The 22382-nt window shown below is 43.5% G+C and overlaps 2 protein-coding genes and 1 pseudogene across 3 annotated transcripts; all 3 read right to left on the bottom strand.

Annotated features, from left to right (window-relative positions):
- Positions 1-3865: 3865 nt before the first annotated feature.
- On the bottom strand, positions 3866-5524 carry LOC121533547 (annotated as a pseudogene).
- Positions 5525-8191: 2667 nt separating this feature from the next.
- Positions 8192-16375, bottom strand: LOC121533548 (mast cell protease 1A-like). The gene is made up of 5 exons (XM_041839593.1): positions 16257-16375; positions 10753-10903; positions 10420-10561; positions 9736-10002; positions 8192-8409 (listed from the first exon to the last, which is right to left on the bottom strand). Exons 1-5 carry the CDS (start codon positions 16315-16317, stop codon positions 8257-8259), a joined length of 774 nt encoding a protein of 257 aa, XP_041695527.1. The 5' UTR covers positions 16318-16375; the 3' UTR covers positions 8192-8256.
- Positions 16376-19742: 3367 nt separating this feature from the next.
- Positions 19743-21780, bottom strand: LOC121533549 (complement factor D). Of its 2 annotated transcripts, XM_041839595.1 has the most exons (5): positions 21272-21780; positions 20816-20966; positions 20495-20636; positions 20106-20372; positions 19743-19992 (listed from the first exon to the last, which is right to left on the bottom strand). In XM_041839595.1, the coding sequence occupies exons 1-5, from the start codon at positions 21330-21332 to the stop codon at positions 19840-19842; spliced, it is 774 nt and encodes a 257-aa protein (XP_041695529.1). In that variant the 5' UTR covers positions 21333-21780; the 3' UTR covers positions 19743-19839. The 2 variants fall into 2 exon arrangements, with proteins under 2 accessions (XP_041695529.1, XP_041695528.1); XM_041839594.1 differs by having other exon boundaries at positions 20816-21780.
- Between the last annotated feature and the right edge of the window lie 602 nt (positions 21781-22382).

Genomic DNA, 22382 nt, shown 5'->3' on the forward strand with positions numbered 1-22382 from the left:
GAACTGGGGGCCTCGGTCAGACACTATATCCTCGGGTACCCCGTAGTGCCGGAAGACATGGGTGAACAGAGCCTCTGCGGTCTGTAGGGCAGTGGGTAGACCCGGCATGGGAAGGAGACGACAGGCCTTAGAGAACCGATCCACAACGACCAGGATGGTAGTATTCCCCTGTGAGGGGGAAGGTCGGGTAACAAAATCCACCGAGAGGTGGGACCAGGGTCGTTGTGGAATAGGCAGGGGTTGTAACTTACCCTGGGCAAATGTCTGGGCGCCTTACACTGGGCACACACCGAACAGGAGGAGACATAAATCCTCACATCCCTAGCTAACGTTGGCCACCAGTACTTCGTGCTAAGGCAGTGCACTGTCCGGCCGATACCCGGATGGCCAGAGGAGGGGGGACGTATGAGCCCAACAAATGAGGCGATCGCGCACCTCGAGCGGAACGTACGTCCGACCCACAGGACACTGTGGAGGACTCGGGTCGGTGCGAACGCCCGCTCGATCTCACCATCAACCTCCCACACCACCGGAGCAACCAGACAGGACTCCGGTAGTATGGGCGTGGACTCAACTGACCTCTCCTCTGCGTCATACCGCCGAGACAGAGCATCTGCCTTCCCGTTCTGGGACCCAGGGATGTATGTGATTTTAAACACAAACCGGGCTAGGGAACATAGTCCAGCGAGCCTGGCGAGGATTCAGTCTCCTAGCTGCCCGGATGTACTCCAGGTTACGATGGTCAGTTAGAATGAGGAAAGGGTGTTGAGCCCACTCGAGCCAATGCCGCCACACCTTTAGGGCCTGTACCACGGCTAACAGCTCCCTGTCTCCTACGTCATAATTCCGCTCCGCCGGACTGAGCTTCTTACTGTAAAACGCACAGGGACGGAGTTTAGGGTGGAGTGCCAGAACGCTGGGAAAGAACGGCCCCTATCCCGGCCTCTGACGCGTCCACCTCTACTTGGAACGGTAAAGAGGGATCCGGATGCGCCAACACCGGCGCCGAGGTAAACAGGTCCTTCAGTCTCCCAAATGCCCTGTCCGCCTCAGCTGACCACCGCAAGCGCACCGGACCCCCCTTTAACAGAGACGTTATGGGAGCTGCCACCTGTCCAAAACCCCGGATAAACCTCCGGTAACAATTCGCAAAACCCAAGAACCGTTGCACCTCCTTCACAGTGGTTGGGGTCTGCCAATTACGCACAGCTGACACCCGGTCTACCTCCATCTTCACCCCTGACGCAGATAACTGGTAACCCAGAAAGGAGACCGACTTCTGGAAAAACAGACATTTCTCTGCCTTGACATATAGGTCATGCTCCAACAGCCTCCTCAATACTCGGCGCACCAGGGCTACATGCTCAGCACGGGTAGGGCTATACACCAGAATGTCGTCGATGTACACAACTACTCCCTGTCCCTGCATGTCCCGGAAAATCTCATCGACGAAGGATTGGAAGACTGAGGGAGCATTCATCAACCCATATGGCATGACTAGATACTCGTAGTGTCCGGAAGTCGTGCTAAACGCTGTCTTCCATTCATCGCCCTCTCGAATGCGCACCAAGTTATATGCGCTCCTAAGATCCAATTTTGTAAAGAACTGCGCACCGTGCAGTGACTCCGTCATAGTCGCAATCAGAGGAAGTGGATAGCTGTACTTCACTGTGATCTGATTGAGACCGCGGTAATCAATACACGGGCGCAGACCTCCATCCTTTTTCTTCACAAAAGAAACTTGAGGAAGCGGGTGAAACGGAGGTCCGTATGTATCCCTGTCTAAGAGACTCAGAGATGTACGTCTCCATAGCCTTTCTCTCCTCTTGAGACAAGGGATACACATGGCTCCGCTGGGAGAGCTGCTCCTGACTGGAGATCTATCGCACAATCCCCCCGTCTATGAGGCGGCAGCTGCGCCGCCCTAGTCTTACTGAACGCCAGTGCCAAATCCTCATACTGGGGGAATCTGCAGTGCTGGCATTAGATTCGGACTCTCCACCGAGGTCGCCCCTATGGAAACACCCAGACACCGCCCTCACATTGAGCAGACCACCCTTTAAGAGCTTTCTCTCGCCACCTAATAATAGGGTCATGAGTCATCAACCAGGGAAGACCCAGCACTACCGGATACGCAGGAGAGTCAATCAGATAGAGCTGAATTCTCTCCTCATGACCCTCCTGCGCCATCATCTGAAGGGGTGCTGTGACTTCCCTAATCAACCCAGACCCTAACGGACGGCTATCTAGGGCATGGACGGGGAAAGGCTTATCCACTGGAAGGAGAGGGATCCCTAACTCTAAACAAAACTGGCGATCTACAAAATTCCCAGCTGCGCCTGAATCTACCAGCGCCTTATGCTGGGAATGAGGTGCAACCTGTGGGAAACAAACAGGCAAGGTTAGGTGCACGACAGAAAGCTCTGGGTAAGCAGGGCGCCTACTCACCTGGGTGGACCCCCCAATGCGTGACCTGCCTTCTCCCTCACTGGAGAACCCGCCCCAACACCTAGCCGCGGTGTGCCCTCCACGACCACAGTTGGTGCAAGGGCCGGGTCCCCTCGGGCTCCTCCTCCTCCGTTCCCTAGCGCCAGCACCTCCGAGCTCCATAGGGCTCGGCTCGGAGGTGCTGGAGAGTGGAATGGGCGAACCCCCCCTCCCGGGACGCCACGGGTGGCGAGCAGGGTATCCAGCCGGATGGCCATGTCGACAAGCTGGTCGAAAGTCAACGAAGTGTCCCTGCACGCCAACTCTCGCTGGACGTCCTCCCGGAGGCTGCAGCGGAAATGGTCGATATGGGCCCGGCTCATTCCACCCTGCATCAGCCGCTAGGGTCCGAAACTCCAAGGCAAAGTCCTGGGCGCTCCTCATCCCCTGTCGGAGGTAGAATAGCCACTCCCCCGCCGCCTTCCCCTCTGGTGGATGGTCGAACACAGCACGGAAGCGGCGGGAGAACTCCGCATAGTTCGTGGTAGCGGCGTCCATTCTCCTCCACTCGGCGTTGGCCCACTCCAACGCCTTGCCGGTGAGACAGGAGATGAGGGCTGAGACGCCTCGTGTCCCGAGGGCGCCGGGTGTACGGTGGCGAGGTAGAGCTCCACCTGCAGCAGGAACCCTTGACACCCGGCAGTGGAGCCGTCGTACGCCCTCGGGAGCGAGAGCCGAATCCCACTTGGTTCCGGAGATGCGACAGGAGGGCTGACCGATGGAGCTGGGTCGGTACGTGGAGGTGTGGGAACCCCGCTGGTCTCCCATCGGTGCAGGGTATTCATCACCCCCTCCAGGGCGTGACAGACCTGATTGATGCGGTCCTCCTGACCACGAAGACGTTCAGCCATCTCGGCTGTCGGCGTGGTCTCTCCTGCTGATTCCATGATGATGCGTGATTCTGTCAGAGTGGTGTGTAAGATGCGTGGAAGGAATCAAGCGCAGGAACAGGATGACTTCAACCGTCTTTAGTAATGTTCAAAAACACGTGAACAATGAGTCGCCAACCCAACCGGGTGGCGCAAACAATTACGCACAAAAACACAGTGCGTCTAAACAAGAAAAGCGCACGCAGTGCGAGCTCTCGGGTAACAACAACGAGAGAATACAATAAACTTCTCAGAGGCAGGCTGACAATAAACAATCACGCATAACACCTGACCCAAACACACGAAACTAAATAGGGAAACAATTAAGACACAAATAAGGGACAGGTGTTATGAACAGACAAAACCAAATGAACATGAAACATAGAACGGTGGCAGCTAGTACTCCGGAGACGACGACCGCCGAAGCCTGCCCGAACAAGGAAGAGGAGCAGCCTCGGTCGAAACCGTGACAACTAGGTTATTAGCACATTCATTTTGCAGGATAAATCCTAACATATTTTCTTGTTGATGACCTTCTTCCAGGGTAAGAACTTGGAAATCTGACTATAGACATTGGGCATGTACGGATAGTCACAGTTTACATCCGAGTTGAAGGAGATGAGACCCACAGCCTTTCCATTGAACACCAAAGGACCACCAGAATCCCCCTGTGGGAGAGATGATGATACCTTGTAGGTTACATACCAGTCAAAATTGGCCCATTTAGGTGCTTTGGTGCATGTATGATGTAGGCTACACATGTATGAACATCACATTGTCTTCCTACAATTTTTTGACTCAATATTATATATTTTTGAGGAGTTAAACAAACCTGACAAAAGCCGTTCTTGGTCAGGTATCCACCTGCCCAGATGACCTTGGGAGAAAGTTTACGCCAATCCTTCTGACAGACCTTCAGGACAATGGTAGTCACGTCCACCACTTGAAGGTCATTGACAATGCACTTGGTGTTGGGTTTGATGACTTGGTCCTTGAATTTTCCCTGTTTTCACAACTTTGCTTGATTTAGCTTCCCTAGACAGCTTGAAACACGTGTAGGCCAAAACGTGGGAATCTGTAGTGTTAGCAATTACTGATGAATGCATATGACCTATTAAGATGAACACTTAATAATAGTGTAAATAATAATATAAAGACATATCCTATTGAAACAAATATGTCACTATAGGCCTATCTTCAGAAGCATGATGTCATTACCAGTGTCAACATCTTCATAGTTGGGATTGCATTTGTGTTCCACGCTGTATCTGACAGCCATCTCTGGGCCCTTCTTGATGTTGTGGGTACCAATGACAGTCAAGTTGCTAAACGAGGAGCAGAAAAAACATTGTTTATCAGTCTGTTGAGTAGTATGGACACTTGAAATGATATACTACTTTTTGAAATGTACAGTTGAAATTGAGTTAGGCTACTCTACCTTTTGTCACAGTGTGCAGCTGTTAGCACAAAGTCTGCAGTGATCAGGAATCCTCCACATGTGTGCTTCCCATTCTTCTGCACAGAGGCCATGTACTGCAGGGTATTCTTCTGTGCTTTTTTCCCATTGATGGTTTGACCCCCAAATACAACTGAGATAGTAAAAGTAGCAAAAGTGGCCACAATGAGCTAAACGGTAAGGTAATAGGCATTTGTTCAGATCTCATTGATGTGTGTCCATCAAGTTCAGGTGTGATGGGTGATTTCGAAAGAGTCAGGCGCAGGAGGGTAAATCACAGAATAACAGGATTTATTCCGGAACACAGAGTTACGCAGTAATGCGTCAACACTCCAGTGCTCAAAACAGGCGCACTGGAACCAACAAGGCACACAGGGAAATATCCTGGCGATACAAAATACTAGGAGCTCCACCGAGCTTCACTAACCACACAATAAACAATCACACACAAAGACAAGGGGGCAGAGGGAACACTTATACAGGTAATGATGAGGGGATATGAACTAGGTGTGTGTAATAAACAAGACAAAATAAATGGAATGATGAGATATGGAGCGGCAATGGCTAGAAGGCCGGTGACGACGAACACAGAAGCCTGCCCGAACAAGGAGAGGAGGCAGCTTCGGAGGAAGTCGTGACATCAGGAGAGAGACATATCTGAATGTCCTAGATAGGTCAGGAGAACAGTAAGTAGTTTGTTCATGGTGTGCATCTTGCTTGGAGGGCTTTTCAAACAATCCAGGAATACCTGATTCACTATTGTACCCTTTATATACACAAGATGGTTGATCTGAGGACAGCTGTGGTTTCACTTCTATGATGACGATGTTTCTATCGATCCTTGTATGGTCTTCCTGTAAAGGCAAGGTACGTGTTTTCTGCATTTACCATAACTCTGTCGGCCCTTCTACATATGAATAGGTGGAGAGTTATCATGGGGACCTTATATGTGACACACTGATTATTAGTGTCACTTTAATGTTGCCAATCCTTGTTGTCGTGTTGATGACCTTATTACTTTTGATACTCAAGTACAATTAAAACCAAATACTTGTAGACTTGTACTCAAGTAGTATTTTACTGGGTGACTCACTTTTACTTCAGTCATTTTCTATTAAGGTATCTTTACTTTTACTCAAGTATGATAATTAGGTACTTTTCCCACCAATGGTCCTTGGTGGTATTCTTCTGTTAAATGTTCTGCATCACATTTGAGTGTTTCTCAGCACACAGAAACAGACAGACTTCAGAAAGTATTCACACCCCTTCACTTTTTCCACATAATGTTGTGTTACGGCCTGAATAAAAAATGTATTCAATTGAGATGTTTTGTCACTGGCCTACACACAATACCCCATCATGTCAAAGTGTAATTATGTTTTTCGAAATGTTTGCAAATTAATAAAAAATGAAAAGCTGAAATGTCAATAAGTATTCAACCCCTTTGTTATAGCAAGCCTAAATACGTTCAGGAGTAAAAATGTGCTTAACAAGTCACATAATAAGTAGCATGGACTCACTCTGTGTGCAGTAATAGTGTTTAACATGATTTTTTAATGACTACCTCATCTCTGTACCCCACACATACAATTATCTGTAAGGTCCCTCAGTCGAGCAGTGAATTCACAGATTCAACCACAAAGACCAGGGAGGTTTTCCAATGCCTTGCAAAGAAGGGCACCTATTGGTAGATGGGTAAAAAAGCAGACATTGAATATCCCTTTGAGCATGGTGCAGTTATTAATTACACTTTGGATGGTGTATCAATACAACCAGTCACTACACAGATATAGGTGTCCTTCCTAACTCAGTAGCCGGAGAGGAAGGAAACCACTCAGGGATTTCACCAAGAGGCCAATAGTGACTTTAAAACAGTTACAGAGTTTAATGGCTGTGATAAGAGAAAACTGAGGATGGATCAACGACATTGTAGTTACTTCACATTACTAACGTAATTGCAGAGTGAAAAGAAGGAAGCCAGAACAGAATAGAAATATTCCAAAACATGCATCCTGTTTGCAACAAGGCACTAAGGTAATACAGCAAGAAATGTTGCAAAGCAAATAACTTTTTGTCCTGAATACAAAGTGTTATGTTTGGGACAAATCCAATACAACACATTTCCACCAGACACTGGGAAATGAATTCACCTTTCAGCAGGAATATAACCTAAAACACAAGACCAAATCTACACTGGAGTTGCTTACCAAGAAGGAAGTGAATGTTCCTGAGTGGCCGAGTTACAGTTTTGACTTAAATCTACTTGAAAATCTATGGCAAGACCTGAAAATTGTTGTCTATCAATGATCAACAACCAATTTGACAGAGCTTGAAGAATTTTGAAAAGAATAATGGGCAAATGTTGCACAATCCAGGTGTGGAAAGCTCTTAGAGACGTACCCAGAAAGACTCACAGCTGTAATCGCTGCCAAAGGTGCTTCTACAAAGTATTGACTCAGGAGTGTGAATACTTATGTAAATTAGATATTTATGTTTTTCATTTTCAATACATTTGTACAAATTTCTAAAAACATGTTTTAACTTTGGGATTATGGGGTATTGCGTGTAGTCCCGTGTAGCTCAGTTGGTAGAGCATGGCGTTTGCAACGCCAGGGTTGTGGGTTGGATTCCCACAGGGGGCCAGTATGAAAAAAAACAAACATTATGCACTCACTAACTGTAAGTTGCTCTGGATAAGAGCGTCTGCTAAATGACTCAAATGTAGATGGGTGAGAAAAAACATATATTTAATCCATTTAGAATTCAGGCTGTAACACAACAAAATGTGAAATAAGTCAAGGGGTATGAATACTTTCTGAAGGCACTGTACATACAGACAGACGCCAGACAGACAGACCACAGTGATCACCATGTCCTCTGGTCTGAAAAAATAAGCTTTCGTTTGGTTTCAAAGCATTGTGACGTCTTCATGAAACCAGAGCTACTCTGTTGTCTTGACCACAAGTTTCCACGTGTGGAGGTGTTGGGTGATGACAGCTGAAGATGCAAGAAGAGCTAGCTGCCTAAAGATGTATACTCAAATCAAATCAAAGTTTATTGGTCATGTACGCAGTTTATCAGATGTTATAGCAGGTGCAGCGAAATGCTTATGTTACTAGCTCCTAACAATGCAGTAAAATGTCAAACAAGTACACGAATACAATACACTAAAATTTAATAAAAAAACGACAACAAATCAATAAATGTCAGAATGAATCCAATTAACTCCCCAAATAGCACTGTAACAGTAATCAAAATGAAAATGACTTGAGGCTGTTAATGGAAATCAACAAAAATACACACATAGACGTGCATGCATATACACTCTCTCCTAGTCGAGCATTCACATTCTCACACGCACACAGACACGGTACAGAGCTCATTGAAGAACGGACAGCCTTTATTGTTTCATACAATGATGTATATTTATTAATGTCTCATTCCTTAATACTTAATGATGCACTTGATCCAGGAAAGATACTTGGATATTTTGGTGTAGACGTTGGGCTTCTGTGGCTCATTGCAGTTTCCTTTCTGGTTAAAGGACACAACTCCTACTGCTGTCCCCTTGCACACCAGAGGACCTCCTGAATCTCCCTGCAATAATAGTTGAAACAAGGGAGGGAAAAAACAAACGTACTCTTCATTTGCAAAGCAAATCGCTTCTTTATAATTAATGCATTATCAGAATTAAAGGGCAATTCCAACAATTTTCAACCTCATATTCATTATCTCCAGCACCAAACCAGTGTCTACATATGAAGAGTTTCATTCCAAAATGCAGCATATCTATTTTCAGAAATGTGGGTAAATTAGCTTTTATTGTTTCAAGAAATTATGAAAGCGATTGTTGTGTTGTTTCACTATCTAATCGAGGCATGGGGTTGTTCAGTGACAGACATATATCACTTAATGGTTTCATTTCAGAGAGACAAATAATCTATTTTTTTTTGCTAAATGCTACATATCCACCTCACTCTCACAGAAATAAGTAGTACTGCTAGGTTTTACACAGTCAAATGTAACAAATAAATAAAAAAATTATAACTAACTGTATAAATGATACTTTTGTGACATCAATATTAAATTTTTTGTAGACGCTCTTATCCAGAGTGATTTACAGGAGCAATTTGGATTATGTGTCTTGCTCAAGGGCACATCAACAGATTTTTCACATAGTCGGTTTAGGTATTTGAACCAGTAACCGCTAGGCTACCTGCAGTAATATGAGATCTGACATTTTAGTCATTTAGCAGATGCTCTTATCCAGAGCGACTTACAGTAAAGTAAGTGCATTTATCTTACGATAGCTAGGTGAGGCAACCACATATCACAGTCAAATATATAGGATACGAACATTCCATTCCAGCTAAACAATGGATATATAGCGTTTTGCAAAAATAACACATTTTCATACATATTTAATATCTATGAACAAAACATCTGAGAACATAACAATTTTACACACACATGAAGGTACCCATAAGCAATCATTTCTGATGAAAAAACACAAATCTGAAAACATTTGTGGATATAGCGTTTTGGAAATTAACTGTTCATATGTGAAAACACATTTCTAAGATCTGTGGTTAAAAAGATACTGTAAGAAGAAAGGTCCTAAAAAATCAAAGGGTAGGATTAAAAGTTTTAAAAAAACACAGTGATTTTCAAGACCTGCAACGAGTTTCTAGCCCAAGGGAGGGTATTTCCTTGCTCCCCATGTCACCACGAATCACATAGTGACTGAAAATGTTTTATCTTTTGATGATGTCATTGGGTAGAACTTCTTTACTTGATATTTTTTCTACAAAGCGTAGTAATGCGCCATTTTCACATATGTTGACACTGGTATTGTGCTGGAGATATTGAAAATGAAGTTGAAAAGTAGTGGAGTTGCCCTTTAACTACATTCTATGACCATACCTGGCAAATGCCTTTATAATCAGCAGCAGTACCACCGGCACATATCATAGACGGGGTTATAGTGACAGTGTTCCCCCAAGATCTCTGGCAGGAACTTCTGTCTACAACGGTGACATTCACCTCCAGAAGACATGGGTTTGCAGAGCCCCCTGTTTTGGTGGCACCCCACCCTGCCACGGTACAGAAGGATTTGGCCTTGATGTCCTGGTCTTTCTTAGGGAGAGGGACCTGCTGCACTGCCTTGCTCTTCCGGGTAGTTTTGACAAGCTACAGTTAGAGTACATGTCTGTAGTTAGGTTTTCTAATACACTATATGATATATTATGCAACATTAATAGGCTACTATGTATGCACATGTTCAAAGGTTTTCATACGCGACTATGGGTCTTGTGTGGCTCAGTTGGTTGAGCATGGCGCTTGCAATGCTGTGGTTGTGGGTTTGATTCCCACGGAGGACGAGTACAAAATAAAAAGAAGATGTATGGACTCACTATTGTAAGTTACTCTGCATAAGAGCATCTGCTAAATGACTAAAATGTAGATGTAAATTACACCTCATTAAATGAAATGTTAATCTATGTAGATATGTTATTTATAACAGTACATTTGGCATTTATTATTTGAGGAATGGGGGGCTAAGCTAAGAAACATTCTCACATTGTGCATACTTCTGCTGTCATGTACCTGCAACAGCATGATGTCGTTCTCCAATGTCTTAGCATTGTAACCAGGATGTATGTGGTAATATTTCACATCAATGATGTGAGAAGAACTTTCCTGCCTTGTAATGTCATGAGCACCAACCACAACTGTCAGATTCACACCCCTGTGAAGAGGAAACAACAGTCTACTTACTGAGCACCTAAGCACACAGAACATTCTACAGCATAAAACAAATCTGCAATTTTTAACAGATACCACAGAATCATTTATGACTTTTCAGTGTGAGTAGTTTAAATTGTAGATGTCATTTTCTTACCAAAATAGTTCAATAGGATAAGAGTAACACACAATTACCATTTGTAGCAGTGGGCGGCTGTCATGACAAAACTCTCAGACACGAGGAACCCTCCACAGATATGTGACTTCTTTGCTTGTACAGAGACCATGTAGGGTTTGGAGTTAAGTCTGGCTTCTGCTCCATTCACTATGCCAGAGTCCTGGTAGGCTGGGACAGAGAGATTTGCCTTAATGAATCGTAGGCAGTGGTAGGCTATCACGTCGATACAAGATATTGAATAATTTTTCATGACATTCTGCTATTTACTTTAAAAAATTGTGTTTTTATAACAAGATCAGCTTTATTAACATCAATACCATACATTATATCACATTTACATTTCATAATGAAGAAAGATTGAGAATGATTTTAAGGGATTCAAAAGTCAACAACTTCCCATCGTTCACCCCCTCCACGTTTCGTTTCAATGGTTCTTCTCCTTTTCAGATCAATTCGAATTTGTTTAAAGACTGTCTCGCTGGAAACCAAAATATTTTCAATTGCAATTCGGCACCGGGTTTTCCATATTTGTGCTTTTACTGTACTTTACCATACAACTAATTGATGAATTGTACCATAATTGTCAGGTTACATTATAAAACCAGAAAGAAGACCTTCTGTGTGTCTACAGTGGGGGGAAAAAGTATTTAGTCAGCCACCAATTGTGCAAGTTCTCCCACTTAAAAAGATGAGAGAGGCCTGTAATTTTCATCATAGGTACACGTCAACTATGACAGACAAATTGAGGAAAACAAATCCAGAAAATCACATTGTAGGATTTTTTATGAATTTATTTGCAAATTAAGTATTTGGTCACCTACAAACAAGCAAGATTTCTGGCTCTCAAAGACCTGTCACTTCTTCTTTAAGAGGCTCCTCTGTCCTCCACTCGTTACCTGTATTAATGGCACCTGTTTGAACTTGTCATCAGTATAAAAGACACCTGTCCACAACCTCAAACAGTCACACTCCAAACTCCACTATGGCCAAGACCAAAGAGCTGTCAAAGGACACCAGAAACAAAATTGTAGACCTGCACCAGGCTGGGAAGACTGAATCTCCAATAGGTAAGCAGCTTGGTTTGAAGAAATCAACTGTGGGAGCAATTATTAAGAAATGGAAGACATACAAGACCACTGATAATCTCCCTCGAATTGGGGCTCCACGCAAGATCTCACCCCGTGGGTTCAAAATGATCACAAGAACGGTGAGCAAAAATCCCAGAACCACACGGGGGGACCTAGTGTATGACCTGCAGAGAGCTGGGACCAAAGTAACAAAGCCTACCATCAGTAACACACTACGCCGCTGAGTTGCATCCAAAGAACACCATACCTACTGTGAAGCATGGGGGTGGAAACATCATGCTTTGGGGCTGTTTTTCTGCAAAGGGACCAGGACGACTGATCCGTGTAAAGGAAAGAATGAATGGGGCCATGTATCGTGAGATTTTGACTGAAAACCTCCTTCCATCAGCAAGGGCATTGAAGATGAAACGTGGCTGTGTCTTTCAGCATGACAATGATCCCAAACACACCGCCCAGGCAACGAAGGAGTGGCTTCGTAAGAAGCATTTCAAGGTCCTGGAGTGGCCTAGCCAGTCTCCAGATCTCAACCCCATAGAAAATCTTTGGAGGGAGTTGAAAGTCCGTGTTGCCCAGCGACAGCCCCAAAACATCACTGCTATAGAGGAGATCTGCATGGAGGAATGGGCCAAAATACCAGCAACAGTGTGTGAAAACCTTGTGAAGACTTACAGAAAACGTTTGACCTGTGTCATTGCCAACAAAGGGTATACAACAAAGTATTGAGAAACTTTTGTTATTGACCATATACTTATTTTCCACCATAATTTGCAAATAAATTCATTAAAAATCCTACAATGTGATTTTCTGGATTATTTTTTCTCATTTTGTCTGTCATAGTTGACGTGTACCTATGATGAAAATTACAGGCCTCTCTCATCTTTTTAAGTGGGAGAACTTGCACAATTGGTGAGAACAGCGCCGGAGAAGATGGCTGCCGTTTTACAGCCCTCTAACCAATTGTACCATTATGTGTGTTTTTCCGCGTTATTTGTAATTTATTTTGTACATAATGTTTCTGCCATCGTCTCTTATAACCAAAGAGAGCTTCTGGATATCAGGACAGCGATTACTCACCTCGCATTGGACGAATATTTTTTCTTCAACGAGGCGTTCGCGAAGGATATCATACAGACACCCGACAAGGCCCAGATCCCCGTCATTCGCGTGAGGAAGAGACGGAGATATCGCGGGACGCAGATCCGGGTGCCTCGTAGGGATCCGACGGCGAGCGAGTAAACTGCCTCTCCCATCAATCCTATTAGCCAACGTTCAATCTTTTGAGAATAAAATTGACGATTTAAGATTACGGTTATCCTACCAACGGGACATTAAAAACTGTAATATCTTATGTTTCACGGAGTCGTGGCTGAACGACAACAATGATAACATTCAGCTAGCAGGCTATACGCTACATCGACAGGACAGAACTGCAGACTCTGGTAAGACAAGGGGTGGCGGTCTCTGTATATTTGTAAACAACAGCTGGTGCACAAAATCAAATACCAAGGAAGTCTCAAGGTTTTGCTCGCCTGAGGTAGAGTATCTTATGATAAGCTGTAGACCACACTATTTACCAAGAGAGTTTTCATCTATATTTTTCATAGCTGTCTATTTACCACCACAAACCAATGCTGGCATTAAGATTGCACTGAATGAGTTGTACAAGGCCATTAATCAACAGGAAAACGCTCATCCAGATGCAGCGCTCCTAGTAGCCGGGGACTTTAATGCAGGGAAACTTAAATCCGTTCTACCTAATTTCTACCAGCATGTTAAATGTGCAACCAGAGGGAAAAAAACTCTAGACCACCTTTACTCCACACACAGAGACGCATACAAAGCTCTCCCTCGCCCTCCATTTGGCAAATCTGACCATAACTCTATCCTCCTGATTCCTGCTTATAAGCAAAAACTGAAGCAGGAAGCACCAGTGATTCGGTTAATAAAAAAGTGGTCAGATGACGCAGATGCTAAGCTACAGGACTGTTTTGCTAGCACAGACTGGAACATGTTCCGGGATTCTTCAGACAGCATTGAGGAGTACACCACATCAGTCACTGGCTTCATCAATAAGTGCATCGATGATGTCGTCCCCACAGTGACCGTACGTACATACCCCAACCAGAAGCCATGGATTACAGGAAACATCCGCACTGAGCTAAAGGGTAGAGCTGCCGCTTTCAAGGAACGGGACTCTAACCCGGACGCTTATAAGAAATCCCGCTATGACCTCCGACGAACCATCAAACAGGCAAAGAGTCAATACAGGTCTAAGATTGAATCATACTACACTGGCTCTGACGCTCGTCGGATGTGGCAGGGCTTGAAAACTATTACAGACTACAAAGGGAAGCACAGCCGCGAGCTGCCCAGTGACACAAGCCTACCAGACGAGCTAAACCACTTCTATGCTCGCTTCGAGGCAAGCAACACTGAAGCATGCATGAGAGCACCAGCTGTTCCGGACGACTATGTGATCACGCTCTCCGTAGCCGATGTGAGTAAGACTTTTAAGCAGGTCAACATTCACAAGGCCGCAGGGCCAGACGGATTACCAGGACGTGTACTCCGAGCATGTGCTGACCAACTGGCAAGTGTCTTCACTGACATTTTCAACATGTCCCTGACTGAGTCTGTAATACCAACATGTTTCAAGCAGACCACCATAGTCCCCGTGCCCAAGAACTCTAAGATAACCTGCCTAAATGACTACCGACCCGTAGCACTGACGTCTGTAGCCATGAAGTGCTTTGAAAGACTGGTCATGGCTCACATCAACAGCATAATCCCAGAAACCCTAGACCCACTCCAATTTGCATACCGCCCCAACAGATCCACAGATGATGCAATCTCTATCGCACTCCACACTGCCCTTTCCCACCTGGACAAGAGGAACACCTACGTGAGAATGCTATTCATTGACTACAGCTCAGCATTCAACACCATAGTGCCCTCTAAGCTCATCACTAAGCTAAGGATCCTGGGACTAAACACCTCCCTCTGCAACTGGATCCTGGACTTCCTGACGGGCCGCCCCCAGGTGGTAAGGGTAGGTAACAACACATCTGCCACACTGATCCTCAACACGGGGGCCCCTCAGGGGTGCGTGCTCAGTCCCCCTCCTGTACTCTCTGTTCACCCATGACTGCATGGCCAGGCACGACTCCAACACCATCATTAAGTTTGCCGACGACACAACAGTGGTAGGCCTGATCACCGACAACGATGAGACAGCCTATAGGGGAGGAGGTCAGAGATCTGGCCGTGTGGTGCCAGGACAACAACCTCTCCCTCAACGTGACCAAGACAAAGGAGATGATTGTGGACTACAGGAAAAAAAAGAGGACTGAGCACGCCCCCATTCTCATCGACGGGGCTGTAGTGGAACAGGTTGAGAGCTTCAAGTTCCTTGGTGTCCACATCACCAACGAACTATCATGGTCCAAACACACCAAGACAGTCGTGAAGAGGGCACGACAAAGCCTATTCCCCCTCAGGAGACTAAAAAGATTTGGCATGGGTCCTCAGATCCTCAAAAAAATTCTACAGCTGCACCATCGAGAGCATCCTGACTGGTTGCATCACCGCCTGGTATGGCAACTGCTTGGCCTCTGACCGCAAGGCACTACAGAGGGTAGTGCGTACGGCCCAGTACATCACTGGGGCAAAGCTCCCTGCCATCCAGGACCTCTATACCAGGCGGTGTCAGAGGAAGGCCCTCAAAATTGTCAAAGACTCCAGCCACCCTAGTCATAGACTGTTCTCTCTGCTACCGCACGGCAAGCGGTACCGGAGTGCCAAGTCTAGGTCCAAAAGACTTCTCAACAGCTTCTACCCCCAAGCCATAAGACTCCTGAACAGCTAATCATGGCTACCCGGACTATTTGCACTGCCCCCCACCCCATCCTTTTTACGCTGCTGCTACTCTGTTAAGTATTTATGCATAGTCACTTTAACTCTACCCACATGTACATATTACCTCAACTACCTCAACTAGCCGGTGCCCTCGCATATTGACTCTGCAACGGTACCCCCCTGTATATATAGCCTCCCTACTGTCACTTTATTTTACTGTATATATAGCCTCCCTACTGTCACTTTATTTTACTTCTGCTCTTTTTTTCTCAACACTCTTTTTTGTTGTTGTTTTATTCTTACTTTTTTTGTTTAAAATAAATGCACTGTTGGTTAAGGGCTGTAAGTAAGCATTTCACTGCAATGTCTGCACCTGTTGTATTCGGCGCATGTGACCAATAAAATTTGATTTGATTTGATTTGATTTGATTTGACTAAATACTTTTTTTCCCCACTGTATGTCCCTAGCGTCCCTTTGCTGTTCTAGAGAATAGATGCGGGTCAGAAGGTAAAATGTCCCACTCTGCTGCCCTCTCACCCCAGAGTGTGTATACATCAAAGGTGACGTTTGGTCTTACCTGTGAGCCCTGGAGCGGGCAGTAGAGTGATGAGCAGGAGCAGGAGAGATGTGGCAGCCATGTTGTCAAAGAGCGTGATTGAAAATGTGTTCGAGAATGTGAGAGAATGAGTGATGGGGTCTTTGTCTTCTCAGACTGGTGGGTTTAGAAGTGGTGAGTGTCTCTATGAGACAGGATGTACCACCTGCTAGCGTCACAGGATCTCACCTCTCAGAGTGTGAACTTACCATACATACTATCGATTGACACCTCATATAGGCCTAGATCATCCACCACATTGTGACTGTTAATATTCGCTGGAAAACAGCCCTAAGATGATATATATTTTCCTACCTAATTGTACTATTAGTTAACTTTCTTTGATAAAACAAATATACCGTTTTAATCACTACTTTTTCACTTGAAAAATGGCTTTAAGTATTTGTAATTCCAGAAAGGATTCATGCTTGATATCACTGTAATAATTGTATTTAGGTAAGAAATAATTGAATACTCATTTTGTCAGGCCGTGTGTCTCAGGTACTGTAGTATATCCAGCAGAGGGGACAAGAGAGACAAAAATATTTCTGAAAGTTATTCAGTCTTACAACCAAGAGATGGTGCAGCGTCCCCAGTTGAAAGAATCGACATGGTGCTGGTTTCCCCACATTCAGTGTTTCCCCCCTCCTACAATGCATTGTGCAACATTAACCCAGCGTGTTTTGTGTAACATCAGAGAATTCCACCAGCTTATCCCATGTAATTACCTATTTAAATTGTCTGTGCTTTCTCCCTCATTCAAGACAATAGCTATTTGTCTTACATGGAGGTCGATGCCCTCCTTTCTTTGATCCCATTATGTGTCTACGTGCCAACCATGAACAACTAGACGTTAACATTGTGTGATCACCCCACTCTAGATACCTAAAAAACATGCTTATTTCATTTCACAATGTACACTATTTAAAACGGCCAAACTCCATTCACAACAGGATTCAGTTGGTAAGAGACAGACATTCAGTCAATACTAGGAATAGATTGTCCGCCATCTATGTCTTATCCCGGCAGAGAAGAGAAATTGGCAAAATAACATTTAGATTCAGCGCAATAAAGAAATTGAATTATTTATCTGAGCAAACCAAAAACCTTTCAATATAAAAAGTCATACAATACTTTAGAACTACTTAAACATAATACATTGGAAGGATGTGCATGACTATGGTAGAGGAAGGAACCAATCTATCTAAATCTAAATATTCTGTCAGAGTATTTATCTGGTCAATATGTCAGTGTATTACATCTGTTGTTTGTACCAGTGTGTTATAGGTGAACATTTGATTGTATTATACATTGTATTTTAATGTTTAAGGACTCTTGGAAGATTAGTCCAAATGAGGACTAAAAGAGATCCTAATAAAATAAAATAAAATGTGGCAGACCTTGCTATTGTCATCTCAGTCTGCTTTCAGTCGCGCTGTGAACCACTTTTTGCATCTGCTAAGTTTGCAATGCATTAGTGCCGTGCTATCAGCACTCCGAACCAGATAGATGAACCACAGTGACCAAGGCTTCTGGCATTCAGAGGAAGCAGTGGTGTAGTTTCAGAGTATTGTGTCGCCTTCATGAAACCAGAGCTACTTTGTTTTCTTCACTACTTGTTTCCATGTAGCCTATGTGTCTAAAGACTTGTATGATAATAACCCTATGTTGTTCATGTCAGTAGTGACTCATGGAAAATGACTTGAGGCTTTTGCTGGAAATCAGCACACACATGCACACACACACATACACTCCACAGATATGTGTCTTTGCCTGTACAGAGACCGTATAGGGTTTGGAGTAGCACCTGGCCTGTACTCCATTCACTATGCCAGAATCCTGTCATTGTGATTATCACATTGTGATCATTCACATTTCCAGTGAAAACAGCACTATGATACATTTCTTCATACTTAGTGGTAAATGCTTTTGTCTTGTCTCATGTCTGTTGTGTCAAGACTCTCAGGTATGGTTATATCTAGCAGAGGGAGCAAGAGAGTGGGGACGGGGACGGGGACGGGGGACTCACAATGAAAACTAGTTGAGATAGATATTGGCCTACACAGTGCACCTATTCAGAAACAACATGTTAACTACGAAAGGGCCATACCTTTCAAGTCACTATAGAAACAACAGTAAAACATTAAATGCAATGTTAGTTTCAGATTAAGAGGAAGTTGTGTTGTGATCATTGAAGTGGAACCTTGTTGAATAATCTTGGACCTTGGTGGTATTCTTCTGTGAAACTACATCTGAGTGTTTCTCAGCACACAGAAACAGAGAGACAAGTTTCCACGTGTGGTGGTGTTGGGTGATGACTGCTGAAGATGCAAGAAGAGCTAGCTGCCTAAAGATGTATACTCAAATCAAATCAAAGTTTATTGGTCATGTACGCAGTTTATCAGATGTTATAGCAGGTGCAGCAAAATGCTTATGTTACTAGCTCCTAACAATGCAGTAAAATGTCAAACAAATAAAAACATTTAAAAAAAGAAATGTCAGAACGAATCCAATTACCGGTAACCCAAAAGCTCTGTAACAGTAATCCAAATGCAATCTGTACGTATATACTGTACATCGGATGAATATACACACATGAGGCTACTTGCGTTGACTTAAAGAGCTTGGTCATATTTTTAACCGTATATAGCCTTTATCTACAGTGAAGAAATGACTTGAGGCTGTTAATGGAAATCAACTAAAATACACACATACATGTGCGTGCATAAACAGTTTCTCTTACGTCCGCAAACACATTCTCACAGGCACACAGACACGGTACAGAGCTCATTGAAGAACGGACATCCTTTTCTGTTTGATACAGTGATATATATTTGAAGAGTTTCATTCCAAAACTCCAAATATCCTTTTTCAGAAATGTTGGTGAATTAGCTTTTATTGTTTAAAGAAATTATGAAAGAGATTGGTGTGTTTTTACACTATCTAATCATGGCATGGGATTTGTTCAATGACAGACATGTAGTTGTTAAAAATCTATCACTTGATGGTTTCATTTCAGACAGATAATCATGTTTCTGGGTTTTTTTTATGCAAAATGCTATATATTTGCCTCACTATCAGAGAAATAAGTAGTACTGCTAGGTTTTACGCAGTCAAATGTAAGAAATAACAAAAATAACAAAAAACATTATAAAGAAATGTACAAATGTTAGATTGGTGACATCAACATACATGTTTTTTTTATTATATATAATTCAATACAGTAATATGAGATCTGTATGTAAAACAAATAAAAAAATTGACATTTTAGTCATTTAGCAGATGCTATTATCCAGAGCGACTTACAGTAAGTTAATTAATCTTAAAATAGCTAGGTGAGACAACATCATATCACAGTCAAATATACAGGATACAAACATTCCATTCCAGCTAAACAATGGATATACAGCCTACAACAACAAACACAAACATTTTCATACACATCTGAAATCTATTAATAAAAAATCTGAGAACAGTAATATTTTACACACACACATGAAGGTACCCATAAGTGTTTTGGAAATAAACTCTTCATTTATTACTCACTCAATGTATATTTCATTCCTTAATACTTCATGATACACTTGATCCAGGAAAGATACTTGGATATTTTGGTGTAGACGTTGGGCTTCTGTGGCTCATTGCAGTTGTCTTTCTGGTTAAAGGACACAACTCCTACTGCTGTCCCCTTGCACACCAGAGGACCTCCTGAATCTCCCTGCAATAATAGTTGAAATAAGGGAATGAAAAAACTAAATTACTCTACATTTACAAAGAAAGTCACTTTATAATTAATGCATTATCAGAATTAAAGACATTCTATGACCATACCTGGCAAACGCCTTTATAATCAGCAGCAGTACCACCAGCACATATCATAGACGGGGTTATGGTGCCAGTTTTCCCCCAAGATCTCTGGCAGGAACTTCTGTCTACAACAGCTACATTCACCTCTAGAAGGCATGGGTTTGGAGAACCGCCTGTTTTGGTGGCACCCCACCCTGCGACGGTACAGAAGGATTTGGCCTTGATGTCCTGGTCTTTCTTAGGGAGAGGGATCTGCTGCACAGCTTTGCTCTTCGGGGTAGTTTTGACAAGCTACATTTGGAGCACATGATCATACAGTTGATGATATTATACAAAATATTATTATACACATCTTCCAAGGTTTTCATACATGACTACTGCACTGGATTTTGCATACTTCCGCTGTCATGTACCTGCAACAGCATGATGTCGTTCTCCAATGTCTTAGCATTGTAACCAGGATGTATGTGATAATCTTTCACATCAATGATGTAAGAAGAACTTCGAGGTATTGTAATGTCATGAGCACCAACCATAACCGTCAGATTCACACCCCTGTGAAGAGGAAACAACAGTCTACTTACTGAGCACCTGAGCACACAGAACATTCTACAGCATAAAACAAATATGCCATTTTTAACAGATACCAGAGAACAAAAATGAGTAGTTAAAGTTGTGGAAGTCATTTTCTTACCTAAATAGTTCAATAGGATAAGAGTAAAACACACAATTACCATATGTAGCAGTGGGCGGCTGTCATGACAAAGCTCTCAGACACGAGGAACCCTCCACAGATATGCTTAGTCTTGTTTTGTACAGAGACCATGTAGGGTTTGGAGTTGCGTCTGGATTCTGCTCCATTCACTATGCCAGAGTCCTGGTAAGCTGGGACAGAGAGATTTGCCCTAATGAAACGTAAGCAGGGGTGGGCTATCACGTCGATACAAGATATTGAATTGTTTTTCATCACATCAATTGTTCTGGTCTTTACCATACAACTAATTGATTAATTGTACCATAATTGTCAGGTTACATTATAAAACCAGAAAGAAGACCTTCTGTGTGTCTATGTCCCTAGCGTCCCTTTGCTGTTCTAGAGAATAGATAAGGGTGAGAAGGTCAAAAGTTTCCCACTCTGCTGCCCTCTCACCCCAGAGTGAGAAGAGGTCAAAGGTGAAGTTTGGTCTTACCTGTCAGCCCTGGAGCAGGCAGGAGAGTGATGAGCAGGAGCAGGAGAGATGTGGCAGCCATGTTGTCAAAGAGCGTGATTGAAAATGTGTTCGAGAATGTGAGAGAGTGAGTGATGGAGTCTTTGTCTTCTCAGACTGGTGGGTTTTGAAGTGCTGAGTGTCTCTATGAACTCCTTCACAGGATGTACCACCTGCTAGCGTCACAGGATCTCACCTCTCAGAGTGTGAACTTACCATACGTACTATCGATTGACACCTCTTATAGGCCTAGATCATCCACCACATTGTGACTGTTAATATTCGCTGGAAAACAGCCCTAAGATTATATATATTTTTCAACCTACGCTCTTAGAAAAAAGGGTTCCAAAAGGGTTCTGCGACTGTCCCCATAAGATAACCCTTTTTTGGTTTCAGGTAGAACCCTTTTAAGCATAACTCTTTTGGGTAGCATGTAGAACCCTCTGTGCAAAGGGTTCTACATCAAATCAAATCAAATGTTATTTGTCACATGCGCGAATACAACAGGTGTAGACCTAACCGTGAAATGCTTACTTACAATCCCTTAACCAACAATGCAAGAAATAGAGTTAAGAAAGTATTTACTGAATAAACTAAAGAAAAAATTTAATAAATTAAATAAAAAGTAACACAATAAAATTACATAACAATAACGAGGCTATATACAGGGGGTACCGGTACCGAGGGTGGCAGGTAGCTTAGTGGGTAAGAGCGTTGTGCCAGTAACCGAAAGGTCGCTAGTTCTAATCCCCGGGCCGACTAGGTGAAAAATCTGTCGATGTGCCCTTAAGCAAGGCACTTAACCCTAAATGCTCCTGTAAGTCGCTCTGGATAAGAGCGTCTGCTAAATGACTAAAATGTAAAATGTAATGTGAGGGGGTACAGGTTAGTCGAGGTAATTTGTACATGTAGGTAGGGGTAAAGTGACTGGTGTCAATGTAAATAGTCTGGGTGGCCATTTGATTAATTGTTCAGTAGTCTTATGGCTTGGGGGTAGAAGCTGTTAAGGAGCCTTTTGGACCTAGACTTGCCACTCCGGTACCGCTTGCCATGCGGTAGCAGAGAGAACAGTCTATGACTTGGGTGACTGGAG

The sequence above is a fragment of the Coregonus clupeaformis genome, chromosome 20 (assembly GCF_020615455.1).
Source record: "Coregonus clupeaformis isolate EN_2021a chromosome 20, ASM2061545v1, whole genome shotgun sequence".
Lineage (NCBI taxonomy): Eukaryota > Metazoa > Chordata > Actinopteri > Salmoniformes > Salmonidae > Coregonus > Coregonus clupeaformis.